This window comes from Micropterus salmoides, unplaced genomic scaffold (genome assembly GCF_014851395.1).
Source record: "Micropterus salmoides isolate LMB-PRFRI ecotype aquatic unplaced genomic scaffold, ASM1485139v1 Ms_hic_scaffold_21, whole genome shotgun sequence".
NCBI classification, from domain to species: domain Eukaryota; kingdom Metazoa; phylum Chordata; class Actinopteri; order Centrarchiformes; family Centrarchidae; genus Micropterus; species Micropterus salmoides.
The window spans coordinates 24,915,699-24,941,845 of record NW_024041262.1 but is presented as its reverse complement, the minus strand read 5'-3'; the positions used below and the strand labels follow the sequence as shown (position 1 = coordinate 24,941,845).

The 26,147-nt window shown below is 40.6% G+C and overlaps 1 protein-coding gene across 1 annotated transcript; it reads left to right on the top strand.

The window, feature by feature from the left end:
• Positions 1 to 100: 100 nt before the first annotated feature.
• On the top strand, positions 101 to 24,986 carry LOC119916143 (serine protease HTRA1B-like). The gene is made up of 10 exons (XM_038736047.1): positions 101 to 692; positions 6,670 to 6,769; positions 7,158 to 7,272; positions 7,406 to 7,502; positions 16,400 to 16,587; positions 16,813 to 16,845; positions 17,712 to 17,826; positions 19,236 to 19,293; positions 20,214 to 20,309; positions 24,468 to 24,986. Exons 1-10 carry the CDS (start codon positions 233 to 235, stop codon positions 24,634 to 24,636), a joined length of 1,431 nt encoding a protein of 476 aa, XP_038591975.1. The 5' UTR covers positions 101 to 232; the 3' UTR covers positions 24,637 to 24,986.
• Positions 24,987 to 26,147: the final 1,161 nt, after the last annotated feature.

Genomic DNA, 26,147 nt, shown 5'->3' with positions numbered 1-26,147 from the left:
CGTCACACAAGCCCACCAATCGCCCGCTGTGTTTATCCTGCAGCTTTTATAAACCGAGACAGCCGGAGACAGTAGCGCCACACTTTATCCGTTTACGCTGCCGGTAACGGTGTCGTGACCTCCACACTACCCAAGAGCACTCTTGAAATCTTTTAAACTTCAACCTAGCATTTCATATCGATTTCAAAGTCCAGTTCATAGTTTATTTTCGAGTTTCTTTTGGACTGTCATCATGCGTCTCCAGATTATCCTTTGCGTAATGGCCCCGCTCATTTGCCCATATCTGGTCGCTGAGGCGCGGATAACAAGACGCTTCGCCATCGGCTGCCCGGAGAAGTGCGACAAGTCGCAGTGCGCGCCGATCCCCGCTGACTGCTTGGCCGGGGACGTGCTGGACCGCTGCGACTGCTGCCCGGTGTGCGCGTCCGGCGAGGGCGAGCAGTGCGGCGGCACCGGAGACCACGAGTGCGCCGAGGGGATGGAGTGTGTTGTGACCGACGGCGTGGAGGTGTCCGCCACAGTCAGGCGGAGGGGCAAGGCCGGTGTGTGCGCGTGCACCAGCACCGAGCCCGTGTGCGGCAGCGACGGCGTCTCGTACCGGAACATCTGCGAGCTGAAGCGCGTCAGCAACCGGGCGATGAAACTGCAGCAGCCGCCGGTGATTTTCATCCAGAGAGGCGCCTGTGGGAAAGGTGAGAGCTGTGTGTGTGTGTGTGTGTGTGTGTGTGTGAGTGTGTGTGTGTGTGTGAGTGTGTGTGTGAGTGAGTGAGAGAGAGAGAGAGACAGATTGTATCTTAAGAAATGAACAGGAAAAGAGAGAACTAAACTCTGGAAATAGCTGTATGCCTAACTGCTCTCACACAGCCTGAAGTGTGATAAGACAGAAATATTTCAGTAATGTGTGTTTGTGTGTGTGTTTTGGATCTGAACTTGGATGACCTCAGCAGCAGTCCACACACAGAATGAATCTCCTCCTCCTCCATCTGTTAAGGTCTATGCACTCACTCCTCCTCAAATCTTCCAAAAATTTTCAAATGGGCTTAATTGCAACATTAAGTACAGAAAGTCCAAGGAGAAATCTTCAAATGTCTTGTTTTGTCTGACCAGGACTCCAAAACTCTAAGATATTCCATTTTAAATGAGTTCAAGTAAAACTAACGGCTAACTAAGAAAGTGAACACAGGCTTTTCCTTTCATACACTCAGGGGTTATGTTGCTACAGATTTACTCAGTCTGGTTTGGCCAGCTGATAATTTTAGCTTTAACTTTAGATGGATATTTCCATGTCTCATTTACCATTATCATGTAGTTGTCAGCCCACAGTGACCGCTGTTCGGTAAAGATAACATGTCTTGCTTTAATGCAATGACAGCAGAATTTAAATCAGATGACCACACATCACCCATGTAAGAGGATGTTTTAATATTGTGACAAGTTACAGCATCGATGTAACCATATCTGACATTCATGACATTAGAAGCTGCTCTTATTAACCTTGCTCACACTCTCCCTCTGTCTCTCTGGCATCTTTCCATTTGCTGATCAGTCAGATTTGCAGTGTTACCTTGCACTGCACCAAACTCTAAAAATGGGGTTGTTTTCCACCTCGAAGCCTCCCTCTTTCTCGCTCTCTGTCTCTCTTTCTCTTTTAAGATTGTCTTGACAGGGACATAATGTCTTGCAGTAAGGCCAGGATGTCCTGAGTGCCTGTGCTGCAAAAACAAACAGTGTTCCCATGTGAGTGTGTGTGTGTGTGTGTGTGTGTGTGTGTGTGTGTGTGAGAGAGAAAGAGAGAGAGAGAGAGAGAGAGAGAGAGAGAGAGAGGAAAAGTAATGAAAGCAAATTAAGGAACACACACACACACTTTGTGAAGCTGCAGCTGTAAACACACCAATTTGCTCAGTGCAGTTTAGTTCGGAATCTAAGTGGAGTTGACAGCCAGGTCAACGTCTTTCTTCGTCTCCTCATCTTAGTTCTCCACCCATCTTATCCTCCCTTTTCTTTGTTCCCCCCTCGTGCTCGCCATCGTCTTTCTTCTCCTCCCTCCACATCCTCTTTTGCCCTTCCATCTGTAATCTCTCCAGGAAAGGAAAGATTAAGATGAGATTTCTTCTCCTCTGCCCTTTTCTTTCCTCATTTTCTTCCTCATCTTGCCGCACTTTACCTCCTCTCCATTCTTCTCCTCTTCCTTCCTTCCACATGTGATTTCTCTCTTTCTATTCTCCTCATGCATGATGTTTCTCCTCCCATCTTTGATCTGTTGATCCAAGAGGGAGGGAAAGAATAGTGAGTTATCTAACTCCACTCATCTCATCCACTTCCCTTCTCCTCCTCTCTCCTTGCATCTGTAATTTTTATCTTTATCCTTTTGAGGCACTTTCTCTTTCTGTATGTCCATCTGATCTCCTTTCCTTCCGCATCTCATGCTCCTTCACTTTCTCTCCTCCCCTTAACTTCCTTCCTCTCCTCTCTCCTGATGTCCTCTCCTCCATCTTTAATGTGCTCAATCAAGAGGGACACATGTTTGTACGTCACTTGTCTCTGAGGAGCTGAGAAAAGAAATCTGGAAGGTGTCAGTTACACACACACCATGTTACTGTAAGCCTTCTATAATGATTCATCTCTTGGAGCTGATTGGTTGATTGTGTAACTTACTAAACAGACACAGATCTGGGTCAAACGGTTATTTAACCCAGATTTGAAGGGATGAAAATGTTTTTCCTTTTGTCATTTTTCTTTTCTTTTTCCTGCTTCCTGTGCAGACTTGCGAGCTCTTTGTCAGATTGACAGGCGTGGATACAGCGTCAACAAAACACGGTTGCACGGTGACTCAACTCTTTCAGGAACTGGTGGAATCTTTCCCAGTTCAGGCTCATCCAGCTCTTAATGAGAATCCACAGAAAGTGCAGAACATGGTATAATTTAATATTTGGGGAAAGCATGTTCGTGCTGCATTCAGGAGACAAGTTTTTGTTTAAAAAACTAAAATTACTACCAGTTTTGTGCAACACTGCTGATCATTTTACAAAATGAACCATCCGTTTCTAGATTGATTTGAGTTCATGTCTGAGAAATGCAGAGAGAAACCTTGCTGCAAATAAAATCCCTGAACAATTTCTTGTTGTCCAACTTGCAATATCTGCTGACCTCCCCACCCTGTGTGTGGCTCCAAGCCCATTGGTCCCTATTGAAGATGTAAATCTTTATAAACACTTCCCTAGAACATGGTTTCATTTGTTTTGCAAACATTCCTCAACTAGTGCATTTTTTGCGGACTATTTCCAACGGTGGATGAATCCACAAGTGGTGCTTTAGTGAGTGTTTTGGCGCAGCAGGACGGTGTATGTGGGACTGAGTCAGAATAAACTACAATGTGTGAGTTCATGGTGATGAAGGAACATGTCAGCCAGCGCAGCAGTGAGGCTCACTAATGGGTTTTTATAGTTTTAGGACAACAGTGGAGCTCTGAGGCTCAGAGGAAGAAGAGATAGCTGCGATACACACACAGTACGTATTTATTATTGGTTTGGCTCTTTTTTCTGTGATTTTGACAATAATAAAAATATGAAATATCACCAGCCTTGTCCATTAATATCACATTTTGTTGTGATGTGAGCAGACACTGTTTTGAGCTCTCTTTGTGGTTGCCATAAGTACACTGACACCTGAGCAACGATCTCACAAATCTACCTGCTGTAGCTTTTTTCACTGGGCAGTGTAGAATTGACCTCAGTATATGCAGGGCTCTTACTGACAGTGTGTTTGAGGTTGAGATGTTTTTTCTTTCGTCTGACTGGCTCCATTCAGTTCACTTCAAAGCTGCTGCAGCTGGCACATCACTAATCCTCCAGCCAAACACCCAGCCAGCCAAACACATCAGTGTCTTCCAGACAGTCTGCTGCAGCTGAAGCTGCAGCGAACATTCACAACAAACAGGTGCTCAGTCACAAACTCTACAGCAGCACCGGGGGAGATCCTCACTTTCGTTTCCTCAGTCGTAGACTTGAGTCAGACTTCAGCCCGGACAAGAGTCACGTGACTTCAAGTCCAGTCAGACTCAAGTCAAGCATTTGACAACTTCAGACTTAATTTGACAAAATGAAAAGAGACTTGACACAAACATTCATGAGCGGTGGTTTCACTTGGACTCGAGCCTTATGAGCTTAAACATTGAGAGAACCTTAAAGACCTTGACTGAGTGCAGCAGTATATTCACAGAAAGAGCAGGCAAACTATCTCGCTAACTGGTTACAGTGAACGTGTCCAATCAGGATTGAGAGTTCATAAGCAGTAACTGTCAGCTAAGCCCCTGTCTATTTCCAAAACCCTGACTTTGTCTGTGCGGTTTGGCCGTTCGTCCACACAGAAACGAAGTATGAGGTTACTGAAACCGAACATTTTTTAAAACTCCTGCCAGGTTGAAGATTTTAAGAAAGCACGCCACTGCATGCTTGGTTTATGATTTTATTAGGCTCTGATGGGCCAATATGGCTTTACGGTTAGGCCCGTATTGCCACCTGGCGGTTTGGAGTGCTCTTGACAGCACTTGATAGCGTGTTTTTGCGTTTTCATGTAGAGAGAGATTTTTTTTTAAACGATGGAGGAAAAACTTAAGTTTGCACTTAATGTAATTTTTCAAATGCAGTTCTGTGTCATGTGCTTAGTTTTTTCTTGAAATACTTTTTAAAAAGTCAGCTGTGTACCAAGTCAGTATGCTGATGAAATTTAAAGTAATGTAGGGAATGGAGAGAGTCAAACTTTAATTATATAGTGTAGTAGCTATTGATAGTTGTTGTATTTCTTTTCATCTTTTTTGGAACATTTTTTTTTGGCTTCCTGTTTGGACCTGGTGTTTTTAACTGTTTAGTGGAATATATTGCCTCAGTGATTTATCAAAACCTTTCTTTTTTAACTGTTTCATTCTGTCTGTCAATGATCTACTCGGACACAGCAACGTCAGTGTACAGTTTTATTACTGATGGACACATGAATGGTGAATGTGGTGAAACTGTTGAAATGTTCCATCACTAGAGGATGATGATCATGTAAGCAGATATTTGTGCCTTTCTGTCTCATCTCAAAAAAAGGTGTACAATCAAGGTTAAATACAGCACAGTGAAAGGACACGTCTGTTGAAGCTAGATTTACACAGGATTTAACTTTTCTTTTTATTTAGAAGACCAAAATAAAGAAATCTGACAAAATTCCTTGCCTTAAAAGTAATATCTGGTATTGTCTTCCAAAAAAACTACACACAAACACAAGACTTTCCAAAGAAAAATCAAATAATATGCTGCTATTGTTTGTTTGTGAGCCAAAAAAGTTTTATCGGCTCCGCCAGCATGACCTATTTAACCGCTGACTGAAGAAGAAGTGATATGAAGTGGAATGAGGTGATCACTATGAGGACAAGCTCAGGGGCTCGACTGTGATAAGATCTGAAGACAGCTGAAAATATGTGGAGGGAATCAAGTGAGCTACAGTAGAGTATCCTGCAGATCTGTGACCTGCAGCCACACAGAGACATGTCTACACTGGCATGTTTTCTTTTCCATGGATAGTCAAGGTTGCATTTAAAAGACCATACGAGAGATTTGATATATTTCAGTAAGAGTTAAGTAAACTTAAGTAAATCACTGCTGACCATTTTCCAAACTGTCCATGAAGTAAGCATAGTGATTGTGATGGTTCATTTGATGTATGGCGGAAAGATTAAATGGAAAAATCATTATAATTACAAATAATTATAAATAAGCGTAGTTATACTTAACCTTGTCCAGATGTTAAAAACACTGTCACACAAGCACACACGTTTCTTATTTAGATGTTGATCAAAATCAAAAACAAGTCTTTGTGCTGAAAATAAAGACTGTAAAAATAGACGTTAGTCCACGTATTCCTATTAACTTGTAGTATATTCACACCCGTCGTAAACAAACATCACTTTGTTTAATGTTGCGTAATGTCTTAATGTCTCGGCCCATGTGTTGCGTTTATGTCACTCTTTGAGAAAACATGTTTTCGACCCCAAAACACACAGATGTATGGGGGAGAGTGTTTCACGGTCCCAGCAGGTTGGAGTGGGAGGTGGGGGGGGGCGACTTACAAACGACCTGTGAAATGAGAAAAGAAAGATCCTTAGCAGTGACAGATGTTGCAGCACCCCTGGAGTGAAACCAAACTGGGGTTATGTAAGGTGACAGCAACGGTTACACATGGACTGTTACGATTTATTCAAAAAACATCCTAGTATCCCCCCATCTCTCCACATCTTTAGAGGCTTTTGAGTCATTTCCTTTGTTTTATAAGCATCAGTGGAGCCAGCAGACAGAACCTACTGTTCATATACTGCACTCCACATCTGGATTTGGTTAAACACAGCAGTTACAGTTTAGATCCAATCACACCACCCTGCACCACATGCAGTCGTCATGCTTCAGATAAAACTCAGGACACTGACTGACAGTTGTCTGCTTGATTAACAGATTAACATGAACCCTTCCTACACGTCGTAGAGTCCCAGTAACTGTGCTGCTATTGACTAAAATCCATTCAACTATAGCCACTATGGTGTGTGTGTGTGTGTGTGTGTGTGTGTGTGTGTGTGTGTGTGTGTGTGTGTGTGTGTGTGTGATGCAGTTCATTGATGTTGTGTTTTCCCCCCTTCAGGTCAGCAGAACCCTGACAGTCTTCGTTACAAGTACAACTTCATCGCTGACGTGGTGGAGAAGATCGCACCTGCTGTTGTTCATATTGAACTGTACCGCAAGTAAGAAAAACCACCTGAACCTGCACAACTAAACAAGCTGCCAGTCTTCCTTGAAAGGTTCCAATGTGATGGTATTGGGGTTTAAGGAACTCAAATTCGTGTTACATACTTGTAGCAGATGACTGGGTTTTGTTTTGATGTAACTGCCAGAATTGATGACTTCTGTAGTTCTGCTTGCAAGGTAGGAGATATGGTGGCTGTGTACTCTTTGTTTGTCCATGTTTACAGTGAATGATCACTTGGTACCTCTTAGTTAAACCTATTAAAGTACACCCGTAGTTAAATGAAAGAAAGTACTTTTTTTGTGAACATCAATGTATGTGATTGAGCTGGACTGGTGTCCTCTTGTTGTTGTTTGAGGTTCCCGTCTCCTCCTCTTTCTGCTCAGGATGATATTTTCTAAGCGGGAGGTGGCAGTAGCCAGCGGCTCAGGGTTTGTTGTGTCAGAGGACGGACTCATTGTCACCAACGCCCACGTGGTGGCTAACAAGCAACGAGTAAAGGTACGCAAAGCGGGTGCAGGGATGTAGAGATAGTGTTGCGGAAACATACTCACATAATGTTTTTGTAATAACTTGTGTTGGTTAATTATTGTAATTTATTGTTATGCCCACTTTATGATTTTGTTTCCTCAAGGTGGAGCTGAAGAGCGGAGCCACATTCGACGCCAAGATCAAAGACGTGGATGAGAAGGCCGACATCGCTCTGATCAAGATCGATGCACCGGTGAGCAGCGAGAGAGGGATGGAGAGATGAATGGATGAGATGGCTCTTGTCCGTACTCTTATTTTTGTCTTCCCTTCAATCTGACCACCAAATTACCTTGAAATTTTGAAATCTGTATTACGGTCTCAACCTCTCCTTCTATAATGCTGAAGTCCTGTGGTCACACCACATTTCCCCGTAACATTATCTTTGCTTCTTTAAAGTCCGCAGATGGTTTTGTAGCTGTGGGGAAATTATTTTAAAGTCAGTGGGAATGATAAATCATACTTGTGTACGATATAATTTATCTGCTCATTCATGTGTCATCCAAAAATCTGAGACAACACTTGAAGCATCTTAATCAAGACGGAAAAAATAAGGCCTTCTTTCTCTCTGGGTGGTTCTGTTTTAAGATGCAGCTCTCGAGAAACTTCTTCTCTTTGTGTCCTTTCATGCCTCCTCTCTTCTTTTTAAAATCTCCTCTCAGACAGACTTGTTTTTTTCTCTCCCTCTCTGCTTCTCTCTTTTCCTCCCTCTTTTTTATTTTCCAAAACAAAATCAGGTATTTATTCCTTTTTGGAAAATATATTTTCCCCCTAAACGGAAAGCCTGGTTTTAATTTTAGCTCAGAGGGTATTTGAGGCGAGGCGCCTCAGCAAAATAATATCATGACTCATGAAAGTGGATATCTGTGGAGGAGGTCAGGATACAGAGGGAACTTTTGCATGTGGGTTAATTTGTCTTTTCATTTTCTCTTAGCACTTTGTTTCGGTCCAGGGATGACTGGACTGGACTGGCCGGGGTTCAGTTCAGGAAGGAGGTTTTCCACAAAATTTGTGCAATGGAAAAACATTTTTAGTTTGAGTCTCCTTTCTGTGCAGACACCGGGCAGACAGAGCTGCAACATCCTGCACAAGGTCAGACACTTAGAGCGGAATATTCAGTTTTATGGTTAGAAATTTTTAAAAGTTAATGCCTGATTCACCCATCAGAACAAAGTGGTCTCTCCAAGTTGTGTTAAAATGTACCTTGAGGAGTTTGACATTCTTTATAGACTGTCTAATCCACTCCCTCCAAGTTTAACAACCAAACAGAAGAACTAAAGCATTCAAAAGCAGCCTGTTTGTGACTGGAGCTAAAGTTGTGAATCTAGAAATGGGCTGAGTAAGAGAAAACAGGTAATAAATTAAGGGAAATGAAGTCCAGCTGTGCTTATGAAAGCAGGCTAGATGCATTGTGCAACTCTGATCTGGATTCGGTTTTCACCATATTAAAAACACAGGATTTGATAAACTTTAAGAGCTTTTAAAAGACATTAAATTACCCTTTTCAATATTACTGTGACACAAATAAAACTTTTAACACCATTTTTGAACATTATAATACAGAAAACTCAAGAAATATACAACATGGTATGCCAATGTAATTTTTTAAGTCAAAGTAGGAATGACACTCAACTGTATCTTTACCCCCTCCAGTCCGTCAGGAGGGCAGGTACAGACCTGCTAATGCCACAAACATCTACCATCTGGAACTGCCATCAGCAGTAACCACGTTTTTGGGGGTTGATGGATCCACAGAGTCACACAAAGACGCAAAAGAATAGAAACATCACCACAAGCATGATTATGTTAATTGAAACCGATGTTTCTTGTATCTTCCGTTTGTGTAACAGAGGTGCTGTAATGGAATTACTTTATTGTAATCCAGGCAGGCCTGATTTTGACAGAAACACGAAGAATAAAAAAAATGTCATCTGTTGAACAGCTGTTTTTTAAACATAATTGCACTCACTTAATGTAAAAACGCTGTGGTTGAGTCTAGATAAAACACAGTTTTCAGATATTCATATATGGCAAAAAAGCGTGTTCATCACAACTGAATTTTCCATTATCTCATACTCCACTATTTAGAGATACTTTTCGAAACAAACTTCTGTAATTAGATACACATACACACAGAGACACTGACACTGCAGGATGTGAGTTCATGTCAGACAGAGACGATCATGGTTTTCATCTGCATGTTTGGGCCGGGCAGTAGGGTGTAACTGGAGCTTCAGGGGATGAAATTGTGCAGAAATACACAAACTGCTCAGCACTTGTGGTTGCAGTTTACATGCACACAAAAACCAAGAGGCAACTGTACTTCTGCGCAAACGCCCACCCTCCCCCACATCCATCCCAATACATGCACATATTTTCAGCAGCTTGCACTCGGGGTCATATTCTCTGACTTGAAAGTTCGTCTCGACTGTCTGATTTTTGTAGTTCTGATTCCATCTTGTCTGAAAAGGTCCCTGGTACTTTTGGGGGGAAGTTTCATTCAGTTTTAGTGTAATATTGTTTGCGTTTGTCTTTGTTTTCTCTGACAAACAATGTTTGTGAAAAGGGATGAGATAATGATTCTAACAGTTAAGTCATTGTCATAAATCACACGAAAAGGAAGTGAGACTTTGATGCCGGTGACTGTCCAATAAAACTACACAGTCTGAGTAGCGCACATCTCCCTGTGTGTACAAAGTGCAGGTCAGTGTTAAACGGCTTTTAGGTGTAATTGCAGCAGTAAAGTATTGCAGATGAAGCAGTCAGACGTGTAGCTGCGTGTTATGCGCTGATAAGCTTCTGCTCCTATCAGAGGAGGTTTTATGAAAGCAGAGTAGAAAGACAGAGTGGGCCTTCATTCTCACATACTCTCATTTTTTATCGTGTCACTGCAGATACTACGATTTCTCTTTTGTTGCCTTGGAATAATGATTGTCATCTCGACATAACCCAAACTGTCCTCATGGCATCTTTAGATTAAAAATAGTGAAAGGATTATGACAGAGCCGTCTCTGCCAGACAGTAGGTAGGAGTAATTGTATCTTCATAACCCACTGCAAAGCCCCTAAGCGTCATAGTTCAACGCACTGGGGGAAGCCCTGTAGCGTCACATTTGAACGCTACAGGTAGGTGTTGTACGTTAACACATTCTTTTATTTTGAAAGTCTAACCGGACGTTATGTATTGTCATTAACTTGAAAAGAAAAGAACGATGCTAAAGGGTATCCTGGGCGTTAAAAAGTGACACCAAGGGGTCATGACCAAGCGTCCATATGTGAGGAGTGGGAGTGAGAATGTGTGGAAACACCTGGGTGGGTGTGCAGGGTCTTTAAGACCAGCTAAGATGACAGTCAGTCATTGGTTATTCTTTGGCTAAGGAGCACCAGGTAGCCAGTTAGGGCTCTGAGTGGTTGTTTCAGTCCAATGAAACAACGTGCTATAGAAACAGAGATTAGAGTGACACCATTCAGAAAATATCAGAGTGAGATGGAGAAGAATCCAGAGTTGAGAAAATTTCAGCTTAGTGAAATGAACAGAAACTGAAAAGGATGTTTTGATTACAGCAACTTATTGACTTAAAGAATATTTGCTATATCCCCCTGAACAGAATCATATTTTTTAGTATAAATTATAAAACAAGTGTGTTTCAGACACCAGTGTTAGCCTGTACGGTTGCTACTGAGGCAGGTTTCCTCTGAGCATGTGCAGACAGGAGCTCGTTGGTGTTGTTTTGAGTCTTGACTCATCCAGTGAAGCCTTACGGCCATATTCCACGTTGAGCCAGCATCGATCATTTTCCATGACACGTATCCATGAGCAGCTTATGGAAACTGCTCCCAGCTGATCTGATCAGCTCATAGGATTGAACAGGCTAGGACATCTGAAGGCCAACGGCAGAATCTGATCCATACTGGTAGAACTACTGCTGCTTGAAGTAGGCTGCATAAAATCAGCTGGAGAGATGCAGCAATTATGGTCTTTCAAAGAGAGAGAGAGATCATCTTAAGTGTTTGTTAATAATTGTAGTTTGCTGTGAGTAATAGTTTGCACAGAGAGTACATTGTCTGTGCTGTTTTTATTTTTTAATTCCCAGCTTTTATCCCTTCTGCAAATTCTCAGAGAGTTATCATATCACTGCTCTGGTTCTGCAGGGTGAAAGAAGCAAGAAAGAGAGGAACATTTTGCAGCTCCATCAAGTGTCAGTATATTGATACATTGGATCTGTACAATACACCTTTTTCACAGCGGACATTTTGACCTGTCATCGTAGGAAAAGCACAGGTGTTACTAATAACATTAACAATGGCTCCGTTCTATTCAAGTGTACCAGTAAGCCAGGACAGTGTGACAGCATTCAGTATACCAGGACCCTAATACTGATAACAAATGGAATTCAGTCATAATTGTGTGATTAACACCTGTGCTTTCCTTTCAAAGTGTCTGCGGTGAAAGAGGCCTATCGCTAATCAGGTGGGGTTTGGCACAATCAATGCAAGGACAGCGTGTAAGTTTCTGCTCTCAGATTCTGGATTAAATGAAATAAAATTATCATGAAACAAATGTGGAAAAATACACAAAAATAATGAATTTTAACCACCAACTATCCACCGAAATATCTAGCCCGTTAGCTGCTAAATGCTCCAATTTATTCACTGCCTGTTTGGGGTTGAGCAGGTAGTACTGTGGGTTTGTTGGATCTTTTCCCCAGAAAATAGCTCCCTATGTATCTGGAAACAAGTTAAAGACATTGCTGACACAGTAAAGTGAGTTGGTGATTTGGATTAACTGACCCTGTAACATGCTAACTGTACTTTTTTATGCATGATGGAAAACCCTCAAATCTTTTTTCACTACATTTAAGAAATGATAAACAGAATGAAGGCAGATGAAGCAGAGAGAGAGAACGATGAGAGAAGACGACAGGAGGAATGATCAAAACTACTGCTCTGTCCCTTGTTGTGGTCGGCAGAGCAGTGTTTCAGAGCAAACTCTGAAATTACTATGGAACTCTGCCCCTCAGCTTTGTAATCTCATCCTGGACAAAGTGCTGTCATCCTGAAAACCACAGAGCGAGAAACATGGTCATTTTCCTGGTGGGCGGAGCTCAGCATGCTGTGTGTTAGACGGTGTCTTCAGATGACTTCACTTGTGGTTGTGGTTCAGTACAGAACAGAGAGCTTCAAAGCCACCTTGTTTATGTCTGTATATGCTTGATGGTGATTTAGGAGGCAGTTAGTTTGTGTGCATGTACGGGATGGTGCGGTGGGATTGACCTCATTGGGATTCATTATATAAGTATTCTATCAATCTATCTGTGAGCTAATTTTTAAACTTTGTTTTCAAGTTCCTTGACTTGCAAGCAAGCCGGTGGTTTATTTGAGCAAAAACTGCCTCTGAGCTACAGATGCCCAACAAGAGTTAAATAAATTATAACAATAACACAAAAAAATGTATTCATAATTAACTAACCAGATTTTTCCAGTAGTCTCCTGTAAAGAGCTTCATGTCATTTGTCATTAAGTTAAGTAGCAACATGAACATTCCAGCTTTTTGTGTAAAAAGTGTACATTATTATTAATGATCGTCTAGGGGAAGTTGATAATATTGACATCATATTGAACTTTATTGAACATTTCAAACCCTATTTCATTGTCTGCATGTGGAAGTGTTAACAAAACAGTGAAGAAAGCACATGAGCGAGATTCAATGAGGCTGCAATGAACACACACACACACACACACACTAATGCACAACTTCACAGGTGTTGTTCATATATGTTGAGCATACCTGTGGTCTTTAGACGTGCTTTTTCTGCATGTCAATCAAACGTAGAGACAGAGAGACAGATTGGTCTGAAAATGTCTTCTTCACATCACAGCTGCCCTGCGATGTAAAACACATTCACATCTTTCACATCTGCCTCTTTGTGTGTTTCTCTCCGCGTGCCTCTTTCTCTGCTTCACTTCATGTGCCATTCACTCCTTCCTTACTCCCCTTCTAACCTTGTTCTGCCTTTCTCTCTTGACACTTATGTTTCTACCCCTCTCTCTCTCTTGCTTATTCAACCCTACTAAAAGTGGGTCAGAGTCTTCAGGCTTGTTACTTAACTGAGGAAATGGGCAACAGATGTGTCTTTCATCACCGAGGAAACAAGATGCACACACGCACACGTTGACAGACAAACAGACGCTTGTCATGGTCGGCGGAGAGTTGATGAAAGCTGGGTTTTAACATCACGGCTGCTTTATGTCTCAGTTTTTCTGCTCCACTTCACATCTGGGGCTGAAGTAGGTTAGTAGGACGACGTGCAGCAGGCCAGCACACAGTTCACAGAAGGTCGGCCAGTCTGCAAACACCATGGCTGAGGGCTGGAGCCCGAGTGCCTTAAGATCATGGATTTGTTAAAAGAGCTAGACTTGGACTGCGAAGAGCTTTTCCCCCTTAGACCACATTTATAAGTGAGAGTCTGAACTGTTGACAGAACCCATGTAATCGCACACACTAGTACAGTAGAAACTAAGTGTTATTTTAAGAAACTAGACATCTTACTGGGGTGTCTGGGTGTATGTTGGGGCCAATCGGTCAGAAGCAGAAGAGAACAAAGTTTAAAAGCTGGTTTTTGCTCCTGAGTGAAAGGTGAAGAAACCAGATGGTTGATTATGTGGTTAAACTTTTCTTTATGGTCAGAACGGGACAAATACTTGATGCCAAACTTCGGATCACTAAACATCCAACATTCAAAACTATTATGATAAAATCTTTTTCAACAAATGTGATTTGTAAAACTTTTTTCAGTTTTACAAATCATATTTGATAATCTGACCATTTTTCTTCATTTCAGTGTTTAAAAAATATAAAAGTCCCTGAAAATTTGACTTCAGTTCATGTATTTCTCTGTAACAGTAAACTTAACACTTTAACATCAAACATTCCTGACTAAGCAGTAAAACAGAAATACAAAAAATATCTAACCAAAACAGTTACTTAATTAAATTAATGAAAAATCATTTTGACTAGGGTTTGGCTGAAAGAAGTGGCACTCTGCACTCTTGAGGTTTCCTGGTTTAATAAAGTGGAGAGAGAGAGGTTAGTGTACATTAGTGACACTGTAATTCTATTACAGTCTATTTTAATAGGTTATTACAAACAAAAGTCTTAACTGGGCTTCACATTTAATAGCAAAATAAACTGTGTGTGAGTGTGTTTGCAATAGCGATCAGGCACACGCATCTTTTATATGACAGGACTGGAAACTGCATTGAAGGGGATGGAAAAGCTGAAAATTGCGAGCTAGTTAGTCAGAGATGCAGGCAGAGCTGAGAGCTGCTGCCACACAAACAACAGTACGAATAAAAATCTGTTCACAAACTGATCCAGCTAGACTTGTTCTGGATCTCCTTCCATCTTAGCAATTTGTTCGTACATCAAAATCACATCACACTCTTGCTGTAATGACATGGGTGTGATTAATTTCTTTGGCAACATATGTTAGTCTTTTTTACACATTTACATGTAGACAGGCTGGCAGAAAGCAGCTAAAGCAACAGCCAGGGCAGCATAAAACTGTGGAAAACTGCCAACTGACCACATGGTGGTAAGAACTGGTTGATATGATGGAAAAATATGAGAAAACTAAAATTGGGAATAGAAAATGGACAGCATCCTGCTTTTATTAAAATGTTTCTTGGAAGGATTTCTGTGTGGCTATGAGTGAAATGACAGAAAATGAGGAGGAGGAGAGAGATGAGGAATGACGTGTAACAAAGGTCTCAGACTCCACACAGGGACAGTGCTTTTCATGGTCGAGTCCCCGACCGCCTGCGTTTAAAGTTATAGTTGTGAGATTTGCATTTGATCAAATCAAATTTTGATACTAATTGTGGTCGGTATTTTTAATCAATGTATTTGTATTCTATGACTGCGTCTCTATATAGTAGTTTTGTCTGAAAAATTCAGGACTTTCACGGGAAACAATGTCAGATGACACTGTTGACTGTTTCTTTAGTCTTCCTTATTAAGAACAGTGTGAGACAATGAATCATCACAGCCCAATTTGTTTGGCTGAGGTCTAAATTCTCTGGTTGGTTGCTCTTCTTTGGTTGTGTGTCTGATAGAGTAGCTACTCAGCGCGAGTTTGCTGCCCCAGCGGTCGATACACGTGACATTATGAACAGATGATCATTAAAATGTGCTGCCAGTAACCACAGTTGTCCCCAAATTAACCAGGACTTTAATTTTAAGCAACCAAAGCTAGCATGTTTTAGCCACATCTCATTTCTGACTTTTTCAATAATCTTACTGAGGAAGAGGTCTGAAACTCTCAGATGACAGAGAATAACAAGTTGCCTTTCAGCCATGTTTAGTAATGGTTATATGATGACGTATGATGATGTATATATGGCGTTTTTAAAGTTCATCTGACAAAGAAAACCCAGTCAGATTTTACTGGCTTACAGTTCAGACCTCAAGTTATTTAAGTGGGTTTATAAGCATTAAACAATTTACACTGTGTAACATCCTACTTATTTTGTTTTTAGTGAAAACACTTGTAAGGAATGAACCAGGTGAACCACATGTGATTTTGGAGGACACACACAACCTGCAGGGCTGAAATGAGCCGTCACTGATGATGTTTTACAGTTTAGAGTTTGGGTTGTGGATGGAGAGAAGCTTCGTCCAGGCTGCGAGCTGACTCAGCTCTCCACAGGAAATCCACGTCTGCCTCCAACAGCATAGAGAGAATAAACTGCTGTTTACTCGTGTGTGTGTGTGTGTGTGTGTGTGTGTGTGTGTGTGTGTGTGTGTGTGTGTTCTGGCAACTGTCCAGTGACTGTGCTGGTGTTCCTTCAATTTGGTTCATCGTCTGTGTTCCTTTGATTCTGTCTTTTCCACCAAATTTAGATGAAAAACACAACATGATATTCAGCATTTAAAGAGTTTGGAGGATGTTTAATACAGTCTTTTCCATTTTGGCCACTACCTCGAACAACATTTGAAGACAACAACACATATAATGCGGTGGTTGTGTCTCGAACTGCATCCTTTCTTCATGATCATGTTCCTTCTCTGTTTCCCTGCCATGTGTTCGGAGCAGATGAAGTGCCGGTGTTGCTGCTCGGCCGGTCGGCGGACCTGCGTCCTGGCGAATTCGTGGTCGCCATAGGAAGCCCGTTCTCCCTGCAGAACACCGTCACCACCGGCATAGTCAGCACCACCCAGAGGGGAGGCAAGGAGCTGGGCCTCCGCAACTCTGACATGGACTACATCCAGACAGACGCCATCATTAATGTGAGCGAAGAGACTAAGACAAACACACCCTGAGGTGGGAAGGTTGGGACAATAGCCTACTGTGTGGAGATGAGATTCAGCAATATGGCTCACAAATGTCTGAAAAACTGAACATGACAGGATCCATTCAGGAATTATTTGCTCAAAATTGATGTGATTATTCAATAGAAATGTACTATTTTCTTTGCATTTACATTCTTTGTTTGTTTATTTGTTTTCTGGCAGTATGGCAACTCCGGAGGACCACTAGTCAATCTGGTAAGTGAGGGAAAACCTGCTAGTGGAGAAACAATACACAAGCTGGGCCCCTGTTTGAAATGCATTACACATCTTGTATGCAGGCAGTTGTTTTACAAATGATTTGCCCTTAGCCTATATAGTCACGTTCTCCTTACGTATTAAGTGTTTCCAATAAAACATTTGTTTTCACATATTCCATACTACATATGTCAGGCAGGTCTGCTACCAGTAGTGTTTTCTTTTACTTCAAGGTTTCATTTCTACAGTACATGCAATTTTCTAATTTAACCAGCTACTAACATTAGTTCTAACCTGATTAATTAAACATAGCATGTTTCTAAGGACTAAATTACTTTAAAATGTGGTTTTAACCTTTTTTTGCATCATAGACTCCAGGTAGTGAAAATCCCATGAAAACATTTAGAAACATGTAGAAGTGCTTGTTTTTTGGTCTTACCAAGATGTTGAATATGATAATAGGGTGGTGAAATTGAATGTAACCAGTGCACGCGTCGTTTGTCTCACCCTGTGATTAAAGTTAATTTAATTGTAATCACCTCTTTGAAACAGGGACAGAAACACAGTTTCTTATTACTGGGGCAACATCCATGTTGCGAAACAGAGATACGTAATCTCATATAAACAAACACCAAGGCTCATGAAGTCCTTATTAGGAAAATAAAATAAAGAGTTTAGGTCACGCTTGGCAAATAGCAGTGGTCCACAGTTGACTCTGATTTGTTTTCAGCTGGCAATGTTACTACGAAGGACAATGAGGCGTCAGAAACGCTGTTTAACAAGCTCCATGAGGAAATTTGACTTTTTCTGTGGGGCATTTGAGGAATGATGGCAAATTAATGTGTGTTTGTGTGTGTGTCCCGCAGGATGGAGAGGTGATTGGCATCAACACTCTGAAGGTCACAGCGGGAATCTCCTTCGCCATTCCCTCAGACAAGATCAGACAATTCCTGGCAGAGTCACACGACAGACAGGCCAAAGGTTCGTAGCACTTTCATTTTTGATTTGCTGCTATTTTATCACAGAGTCGGTATCAGAAGCAGAGACAGGGCCAAAGAGGTGAGGAGGACAACATGCAATGAAGGGCATATTTCTTAATCTTTATATTTTATACAGCCTATAATCTTAACCCTCATAAACAGGAAATGAGCTTTATGTCTTAACTCAGTGATCTAATGCAGTAGGATAGAAACAGAAATGTATTTTGTAAACATGGATGATGCATACAGACTGAGTTTGCTGTTTACATAAAACAGTTAAACCTTTTTTGTGCATGTAAGACATTTGCAAAGTGAAAAAGCCCAAAGTCCAGCCCAAAGGGAGTTCCCATCTCCCACAGAAAACTCTTCTTTGAACTGCCTGAAAACAGCTTGTTTTAGTCCAGCCTTTACCTTTTCATCCTTGTGACATCACAGCAAAATTTGCGCGCCTAACAGCTACTTCGACACGCCCTCAAAAACACACTGAGCAGCGGCACACAGTAACAAAATACTTTTGTTACAGATTAATAACTCACCACTCTGAAACTCTTGCTCCAGTCCATGTTGCTAAGCTGGTAAGGGGATATACAGCTGAACCAAAGCCATGTTGACCGGCTTCTAAGGGCTCGCCCTTCTCTGCTTCTGATTGGCTAGTAGTCCTTAACTAGGAACTGCTGATGTGCAACTCCCACAAAGATCATTTAGAGACAAGATGTATCACTCCATAGCTAAAACAAAGCCTTCAACACAGGGAAAAAATATGATGTTTTTTTCAAAATATAACCATTTAAACCTGTTCTGGTACAACCCCTAAATAATAATAATAATTTAAGTTAGCCAGTTACATGCAAGTGAGCATGTGAGATGAGGAAAATCCCTTTTTAAGGATACACCTCAGGGCTTGTGGCATTTTGTTCTTTCCTCTTTTACTATTTGGTGTACAGCTTGTTCAATGTTTTGCACTGATGAGTCTTTTAATTCCACATGGGATGCGCCACATATTTGACCTGACATGGAAATAAAAAACAATAATATAACCTATCTCAAAGTTAACAGTAAGGGAAGTGTGCGAAGTAAAATGAGCTAGTTAAATTGTAAATTTGAGACATGAGTATTAAATTGAATTTCCTCCTCCTGGGCCACCTTGTGAGCACAGAAAAAGTTTTCAGTATCAGATGTTCACAGCAGGCAGAGTCTGTCCACAGTATTTTATTATACAGGAGATGAGTTTATGATTGGCTTCCATGTCAGAGAAATTAATGTTTATTTTAAGTCACTCATTTATCCAGAAGGCATAGCTGCCTTTATGGAAGATTTTTTTCTGTACTTTACGTAGACTTATGTCACAGTTTTATTTATAAAATACTGTAAGGCAACTATACAAATAACACATTTCCTTATGTTCTCCAGGTAAAACATTCCAGAAGAAGAAATACATCGGCGTTAGAATGATGAGTCTCACTTCAACGTAAGTTACTGTTCCTGATGACGTCTTTATGCTGAACGTTATGCTGAACGTTATTTTTTGTAAAAACATTTTGTATTTTCATTATAAAAATAATGAAACTGCCTGCAATATCTGTTTTGGCTCGGTTTTTGTGGTTAAGGTTAGTGATTTTGTTCAGGGTAAGATATTTTGATTGGTCATGTTTTCAGTTACTTTATTGGAATGAAACACTGATTATATCCATACAGTCCTCATGTTTTCCATACATGTGGTCATAATAAAATGACATTTTTGTATTTCTGTGAGATCAGACTGTCTTGCTGCGTAAAACAAATGCCACTATAATCTGAGAACATTGAGACGAGGGAGGCTGATTAATCTCACCTGAAGAGAGTGTTTCACAATCCTGACTTTCATACATAACAAGGGTGGAGATCGTATCGAAAATGTGACCTGCAGTCAAATGACGAGTTTAAATAGGAATGTAAGTCAACAGGCCGTGTTAACAGCCTACAAGTCAGAGTAACACCCAAGCTGCCCCTCCAGCGTGGGTTTACCATAGAAAACGCCCCTAAACACCAAAACAAGCTTTACTTTATGACAGTTTTAAACATACCAGTGGGTTTTAGCCTAATGATTCACTATACGTTACAATAACTATTTTTCCAAAGCATACCATCACTTTATAGATTGCAGGCATGTCTTCACTACACAGGCCAATCAGCAGCAAGATTTTTTCATAAAAATCTGGTTTGCATTGTCGAATTTGCAGCTTTTCAAAACCTGAAGCTTGAGTGTCACAATTAATCAGAGCAGTACTTAACATGGTGAAATTTAAAATGAGTCACAATGCATCATCCCTTCAAGTTGAATTAAAATCAGACTGATGTTAGTACAAAACCTCATGTTTTGGCTGTTTTCCTCATCTTTTCTCCCCTCAGGCTGGCTAAGGAGCTGAAGGAGAGGCACTCAGACTTCCCAGATGTCACCTCCGGGGCGTATGTCATGGAGGTCATCAGCCGAACTCCAGCTGAAGCGTGAGTGCCTTATTCCCACATTACCTGGTGTTCACTGCTCAATATGTTGCATAAACAGGCTGGATTTTCACACAGAGGTTAAAAGATCTTAGCATATGTAATTCCACATTGGGAGTGAGTTTGATTTTCATGCCAGCAAAGGCACAAGTGGCACATTTTTCACTCCTGCAGAATATATTTTGTCCCTGGAAAGATTTTTGGCATCCACACGCAAAGCTTGTTGACTGCCAACAGCGGTGGTACACCCGAGGAAATAGCAGGTAGAGTTTGTTTTCTTATTGTCTGGTGGGTTTATGTGGAACACAGGCAGAAGTCACGATGAGGATCTGATCTTGCAGAAGGGAGATTTATTAGATTTGAACTTCATGTGTGTGAAGACTGCAGGATATAGAAAGTTCACTTCTGGTTTTAAAGCTGATGTTTTGCTTTTTGGAACTAGACTGAAGGCTGGCAGTGAAGGCTGAATTATGAATGTTTCCCACCCAGACTGTCCAACTCCCTCTGGCAGGGAGGACAAACTGCTTCAGTCATAGTTGAGCAGATTTGGATTTCTCTTTGCTCTGGAAGGGGAACCTCTGCACTTATGGGACAAAAAGAGACTAAAGCTTAAACTGAATACTGTGAAACATTGAACAGCTAGGAATCTCTCAGGGAGTACATACCTCCTCCAAGGCTTAAAATTTGCTTAATTAAAAAAAACGAAAATTTTGATAAATTATTCATCTGCTCTGGATACAAATCTGCATCAAATACACAGTGCCAAATGTGTCCCATGATTATCTGTTGTTGTCTACATGTGGCAGCTTTTATTCCTTCAAATAATTAAGTAGTTCATGAGACACTTTTCAGAAAAAGAAATCAGTTGCTGCTTGTTCCATGGCCCAACTTTACACCATATTCATCGTAATTCATCAACACATTTTGGAACACGTGGAAATTTTGTTTGAAATCAAAAGTATTTCTCTATTAAATTTTTTTTTAGGTTTTGTTTTAGGTTGGCCGGCAGGTGCGTTTCTTTAGGATAATTTCCAACAAGTTTTCAGTGTCATGGCTAGCTCAGCTGGTAGAGCGTAGGATTTGAAAACCAAGGATTGTGGGTTTTTTTGTGTGTTTTTATCATCCTCTTCAAAGTTGTTATGAAGAGATTCAGGGGAATCCAATCATACATTTCCCGACGGCTATTTCAAAGGTTCCGAAATAGCCGTCAGGAAATGTGTAACGTTAAATGGATTCCCCTGAATGAGAATCATTTCCTCTGCCTGGGAATGATGGGGAAAGTCTACAGGTTGATGAGCACGGTCCAGCACGTGCTTTATTGTGAGCAGTTAAAACCGTCTCTTCATAAGAACTTTGTTAAATAGGATTATAAAAAATAAAATAGGTCTTGATTGACACACAAACCCTACAATCATGAGTCCTGTGCTCCATCAACTGAGCTAACCACTAACAGTGAAAACCAGAGTGAAATTATCATTAAGACATGTACTTGCCGACCCTTGTGCTAAACTGCTGTTTTGTTATCTCGAGAAAATTATCCCGTTATCAGTGTTGGGCAGTAACGCGTTGTTACTGTAATAATATTAAGGCAAGGCAAGTTTATTAGTATAGGACATTTCAACAACAAGGCAATTCAAAGTGCTTTACATTAAACATAAAAGAAACACAGGGAAATTGAAAAAGAAACAAAATATAATTTTGAAAACGGTGAAATAGAAAATAAAAACAGGATTTTAAAAAACAGGGTAAAACAGGACAGTAAAAGTTACAGTGTAGGGTACAATCAGGGTTAAAAGAGATAAATAGAAAATAAACACAGGCCGAGGGGATGAGCAAATAATTGAGTTACAATTATTTTTTGAATTAACAGAGAAGTATCTACTCTCTCTAGCTAGTCTGGACTCGGGTCCATAGCAATATTTGGGTCCACTGGATGTCTGAGGCTTCACACTGCAAACCCAATTTATCAGCTGGAAACCCCAAAAAAACTAGGACACTACAAAGAAACCAGGACATGTCTGTCCGCAGGTCACTTTGATCCAGTTATACTCTGGACCCACTTGTACATTTACAAGTGGACAGAGGTTCCTGCAAATCACTTTAAGACCACTTCCTTCACTCTGTTCAATCTTACTGTCTTTATCTTTTCACTCAATTACCTATTCATTTCTCACCATGTAAATAGTGTTCACTGAAAATCAAAAAACAAAGAAAAAGAAAACACGACGTTACAGTGCAGTGAAAGTTACTAATCTAATCTTTAAATTTGATTTAATTAAAGGCAGTGGTAAAAAGAAGTCTTCAGTCTTAATTTAAAAGAACTGACAGTTTCAGCAGACCTGTAGTTATCTGGGAGTTTGTTCCAGAAATACGGGGCATAATAACTAAACGCTGCTTCTCCATGTTTAGTTTTGACTCTGGGGACAGAAAGCAGACCTGATCCCAGACGACCTGAGATGGATGGTTCATAATGAAGTAGAAGATCAGAAATGTATTTTGGCCCTAAACATTTAGTGCTTTATAAACTAACAGCAGGATTTTGAAATCAATTCTTTGACATACAGGAAGCCAATGTAAAGACCTCAGAACTGGAGTGATGTGATCTTCCTTTTTGATCTTGTGAGGACTCAAGCAGCTGCGTTCTGAATCAGCTGCAGCTGTCTGATGGATTTCTTAGGAAGCCCTGTAAGGACTGTTATAGTAGTCAAGTCGACTGAAGATAAATGCATGGATAAGCTTTTCCAGGTCCTGCTGAGTCCTGTAATCCTTGATATATTCTTCAGGTGATAGTAGGCTGACTTTGTAATTGTCTTAATGTGGCTCCTCAAATTCAGGTCTGAGTCCATGACTACACCAAGATTTCTGGCTTGATTTGTGGTTCTTAACATTACAGATTGAAGCTGAGCACTGATCTTCAATCGTTCCTCCCTGGCTCCAAAAACAATAACTTCTTAACTAAATTCTGGCACATCCAATTGTTGACCCGTACAGTTACTCAGCGGCTGTATGGGATCATAGTCCCCTGGTGATATGGTTATGTAAATCTGTGTGTCATCTGCATAATTATGGTAACATATTTTGTAGTTTTTCATAATCTGAGCCAGCGCAAGCATGTAAATGTTAAACAAAAGAGGCCCCACAATGGAGCCTTCGGGAACTCCACGTCATTTTTCTTAGCTCAGTTGTGTATTACCTATAGACACAAAGTAGTCCCTGTCCTTTAAGTTGGATTCAAACCAGTTTAGTACTGTGCCAGAAAGTCCAACCCAGTTTTCAAGTCTGTCTAGTAATATGTTGTGGTCGACCGTGTCGAATGCACTGACATCCAATAATACTAAGACTGAAATTCTGCCACTGTCAATGTTTAAATGGATGTCATTGAAGACCTTAACAAGAGCCGTCTCAGTGCTGTGGTGGGATATTACTTTTCCCATTAAGTAGTGTAACGGATTACTTTTCCAAAACAGTAATATTATTACAGTTACTAATCCAAGTAACGCTGCGTTCCTGAACGCACCATCCTTGACATGAATGCGCGAAAAACTGAAGGAAGAATGGATGAGAAGAATGGCTCTTATAAATACATATGCAGAAAATGTAGCTTAGTTCAAAAGTAGGGAATTACTTGCTTTATTTTGTTATTTCAGACGGTGGCATTAAGAAACACAAAAATCACACTCCTTGCTGCTGAAAATGATAAAGTTGGGAGAGACTGCTTTGTTTCGGGGTGAGGGATGGGGGTGGGTCATTGTAAAAGTAATATAGTAACGTAACTAGTTACTTTTATCACCCAGTAATAAGTAAAGTAATATTATTACTTTTTCAAGGAGTAATAAGTAACTAGTAATGTATTACAATTTCTGAGGAACTTGCCCAACACTGTCCGTTATCACGGGAAAACAACATTCATTACCTCGAGATCACAAGATAATTATTCCGTTATCACAGAAAAACGGAGTAAAAAAATTAGGGCTTCCGTAATATCCTGATAACGACAAAGGCAAAATTATTTAAATGAGCAGAAATATAACATCACTGAATGGATCTTGTTATGATTTATCAGTTCATTGGCCATGTTACTGTAAAGAAATAATTTAGGATGCAATGTTGTGGTTTGTTTGTGATATTTGTTAACCTTTCGCACCTCTTTCTTGGTGGCAGAGCTGGCCTGCAGGAGGGCGATGTCATCATCAGCATCAATGGCGAGCAAGTCACCTCAGCCAGTGATGTCAGCGCTGCCATAAAGCGGGACGACACGCTGCGAACAGTGGTGAGGCGAGGCAACGAGGACGTCATGCTCACCATCGTCCCCGAGGAGGTTGAGCCTTGACCTCTCAGAACTCAACCACCCAACCCGTCAACCAATCCCGAGCTGGCTCTCAGTGTTTTTCAACCAATCATGAACACTTTGAAAAACCTAGCAACCAATAGGGGTGTGTTTGTCTGGGGCCACACCTACTGTGTTTAAGAACTTGTAATTATTAGTAATACTCTTCCAAGGTGTTATGCTCACACACACCTTCAGAGGTCCAACTTCATAACGCTGGGAACTCAAGCTTCAACCCTGTCATCATACGTCTCATGTTAGTTTTAATATTTCCTCTAATCCCAATTTACTTTCCATCATCACTGACCTTTTATATTCTACTAACAACGCCTATCACTACAAAACGGTTACTGCAGGTTACCGCAGTCCTCTTAAATGTCTATGTTGTTGATGGAATATTTTTTAAAGTATTTTTGCCTCAATGTGTTTGAAGACAATTTTTCAAAAAAAGGGAATAAAATTATTTTCAAAAGTGTTGTCTTTATTGATAATGTCAATGTAATGATGGTTGAGTTCAAATGTCAGTCCTGCTTCCAAAAGGAACTAACAAGCACGACAGGTTTTGTACTAGCTTTGAATGTCCATGCAGTACTTTCCCATTTTAATAATAGATTATTTTTTGTGAATGACAAACAAACAATTCTTTAGTGAGATCTATGCATTGCAGGTAGGGGTTCCTCATGGAGCCTTCTAGGATCCCCTGAGCTTCCGAAGCTACTTTCAGGTTTGATCATCGTGTATTTGGTTTTCATTTCTTCTACATTTTCTTCTTCAACTTAATTTTTTCAACTAACAGCAAACAGTCTTTGTGGTCTAGCTAGGCTTTGTCCCCCATCTAAAACTAGAGGCAGGCTGACACACAACCCAAAGCAAGACTCTTCCACCAGCAATACTCTCTTACTGTACATGATACTGAACTTTAACCCAGAGTTGACAATTGACTATGACCTAAAATGGCTGTTATGTCAGAATACGAAGTCAATACATGCTGGTGAACACAATGAAGCATTCAGCAGCTGTAGAGCAAGATCATTTAGTCAAAGTTGGTGGAGACCAAAACAGAGCCAAAAGGATTATGAATATTGGATTGAGGCCAGAGGCCCGACTCCAAATGAATGCTAATGTTGCTTTGTGTCTGCTGGATGGCAAAATAAGCAAATGTTTGTTAACATATTCACCATGTCAACTTCATATATGTACAGTAGGCTATATCAACATTTTTTTACTGCTTGTTTTGCGGCCCCCAAAAAATCAATTGTTACACATTTTGAAAATCTTATAACCTTAAATCTTGACACTCCAAATTAAACTGAAAATGGAGTTTAGAATAATTCGTAACATACAAATAAACACGTCTTCTTTAACGGTGTTTGCAACTGTATGTATATGAAAAACAGCAGAAAGTGAACTCCAGCACGACCCCAGCAGCCGAGCTCTGTTCACAAGGACACCAAGAAAACAAGCTGAGAAAGAACTCACATCATCTCTCAAAACATCTTCTTCTTTTCTCTTGT

Coding starts and splice junctions, on each gene's coding strand:
- LOC119916143 (XM_038736047.1), top strand. CDS start 233: ATGCGTCTCCAGATTATCCTTTGCGTAATGGCCCCGCTCATTTGCCCA. Junction 693..6,669: donor GAGAGGCGCCTGTGGGAAAG/GTGAGAGCTGTG, acceptor TCCCCCCTTCAG/GTCAGCAGAACCCTGACAGT. Junction 6,770..7,157: donor CATATTGAACTGTACCGCAA/GTAAGAAAAACC, acceptor CTTTCTGCTCAG/GATGATATTTTCTAAGCGGG.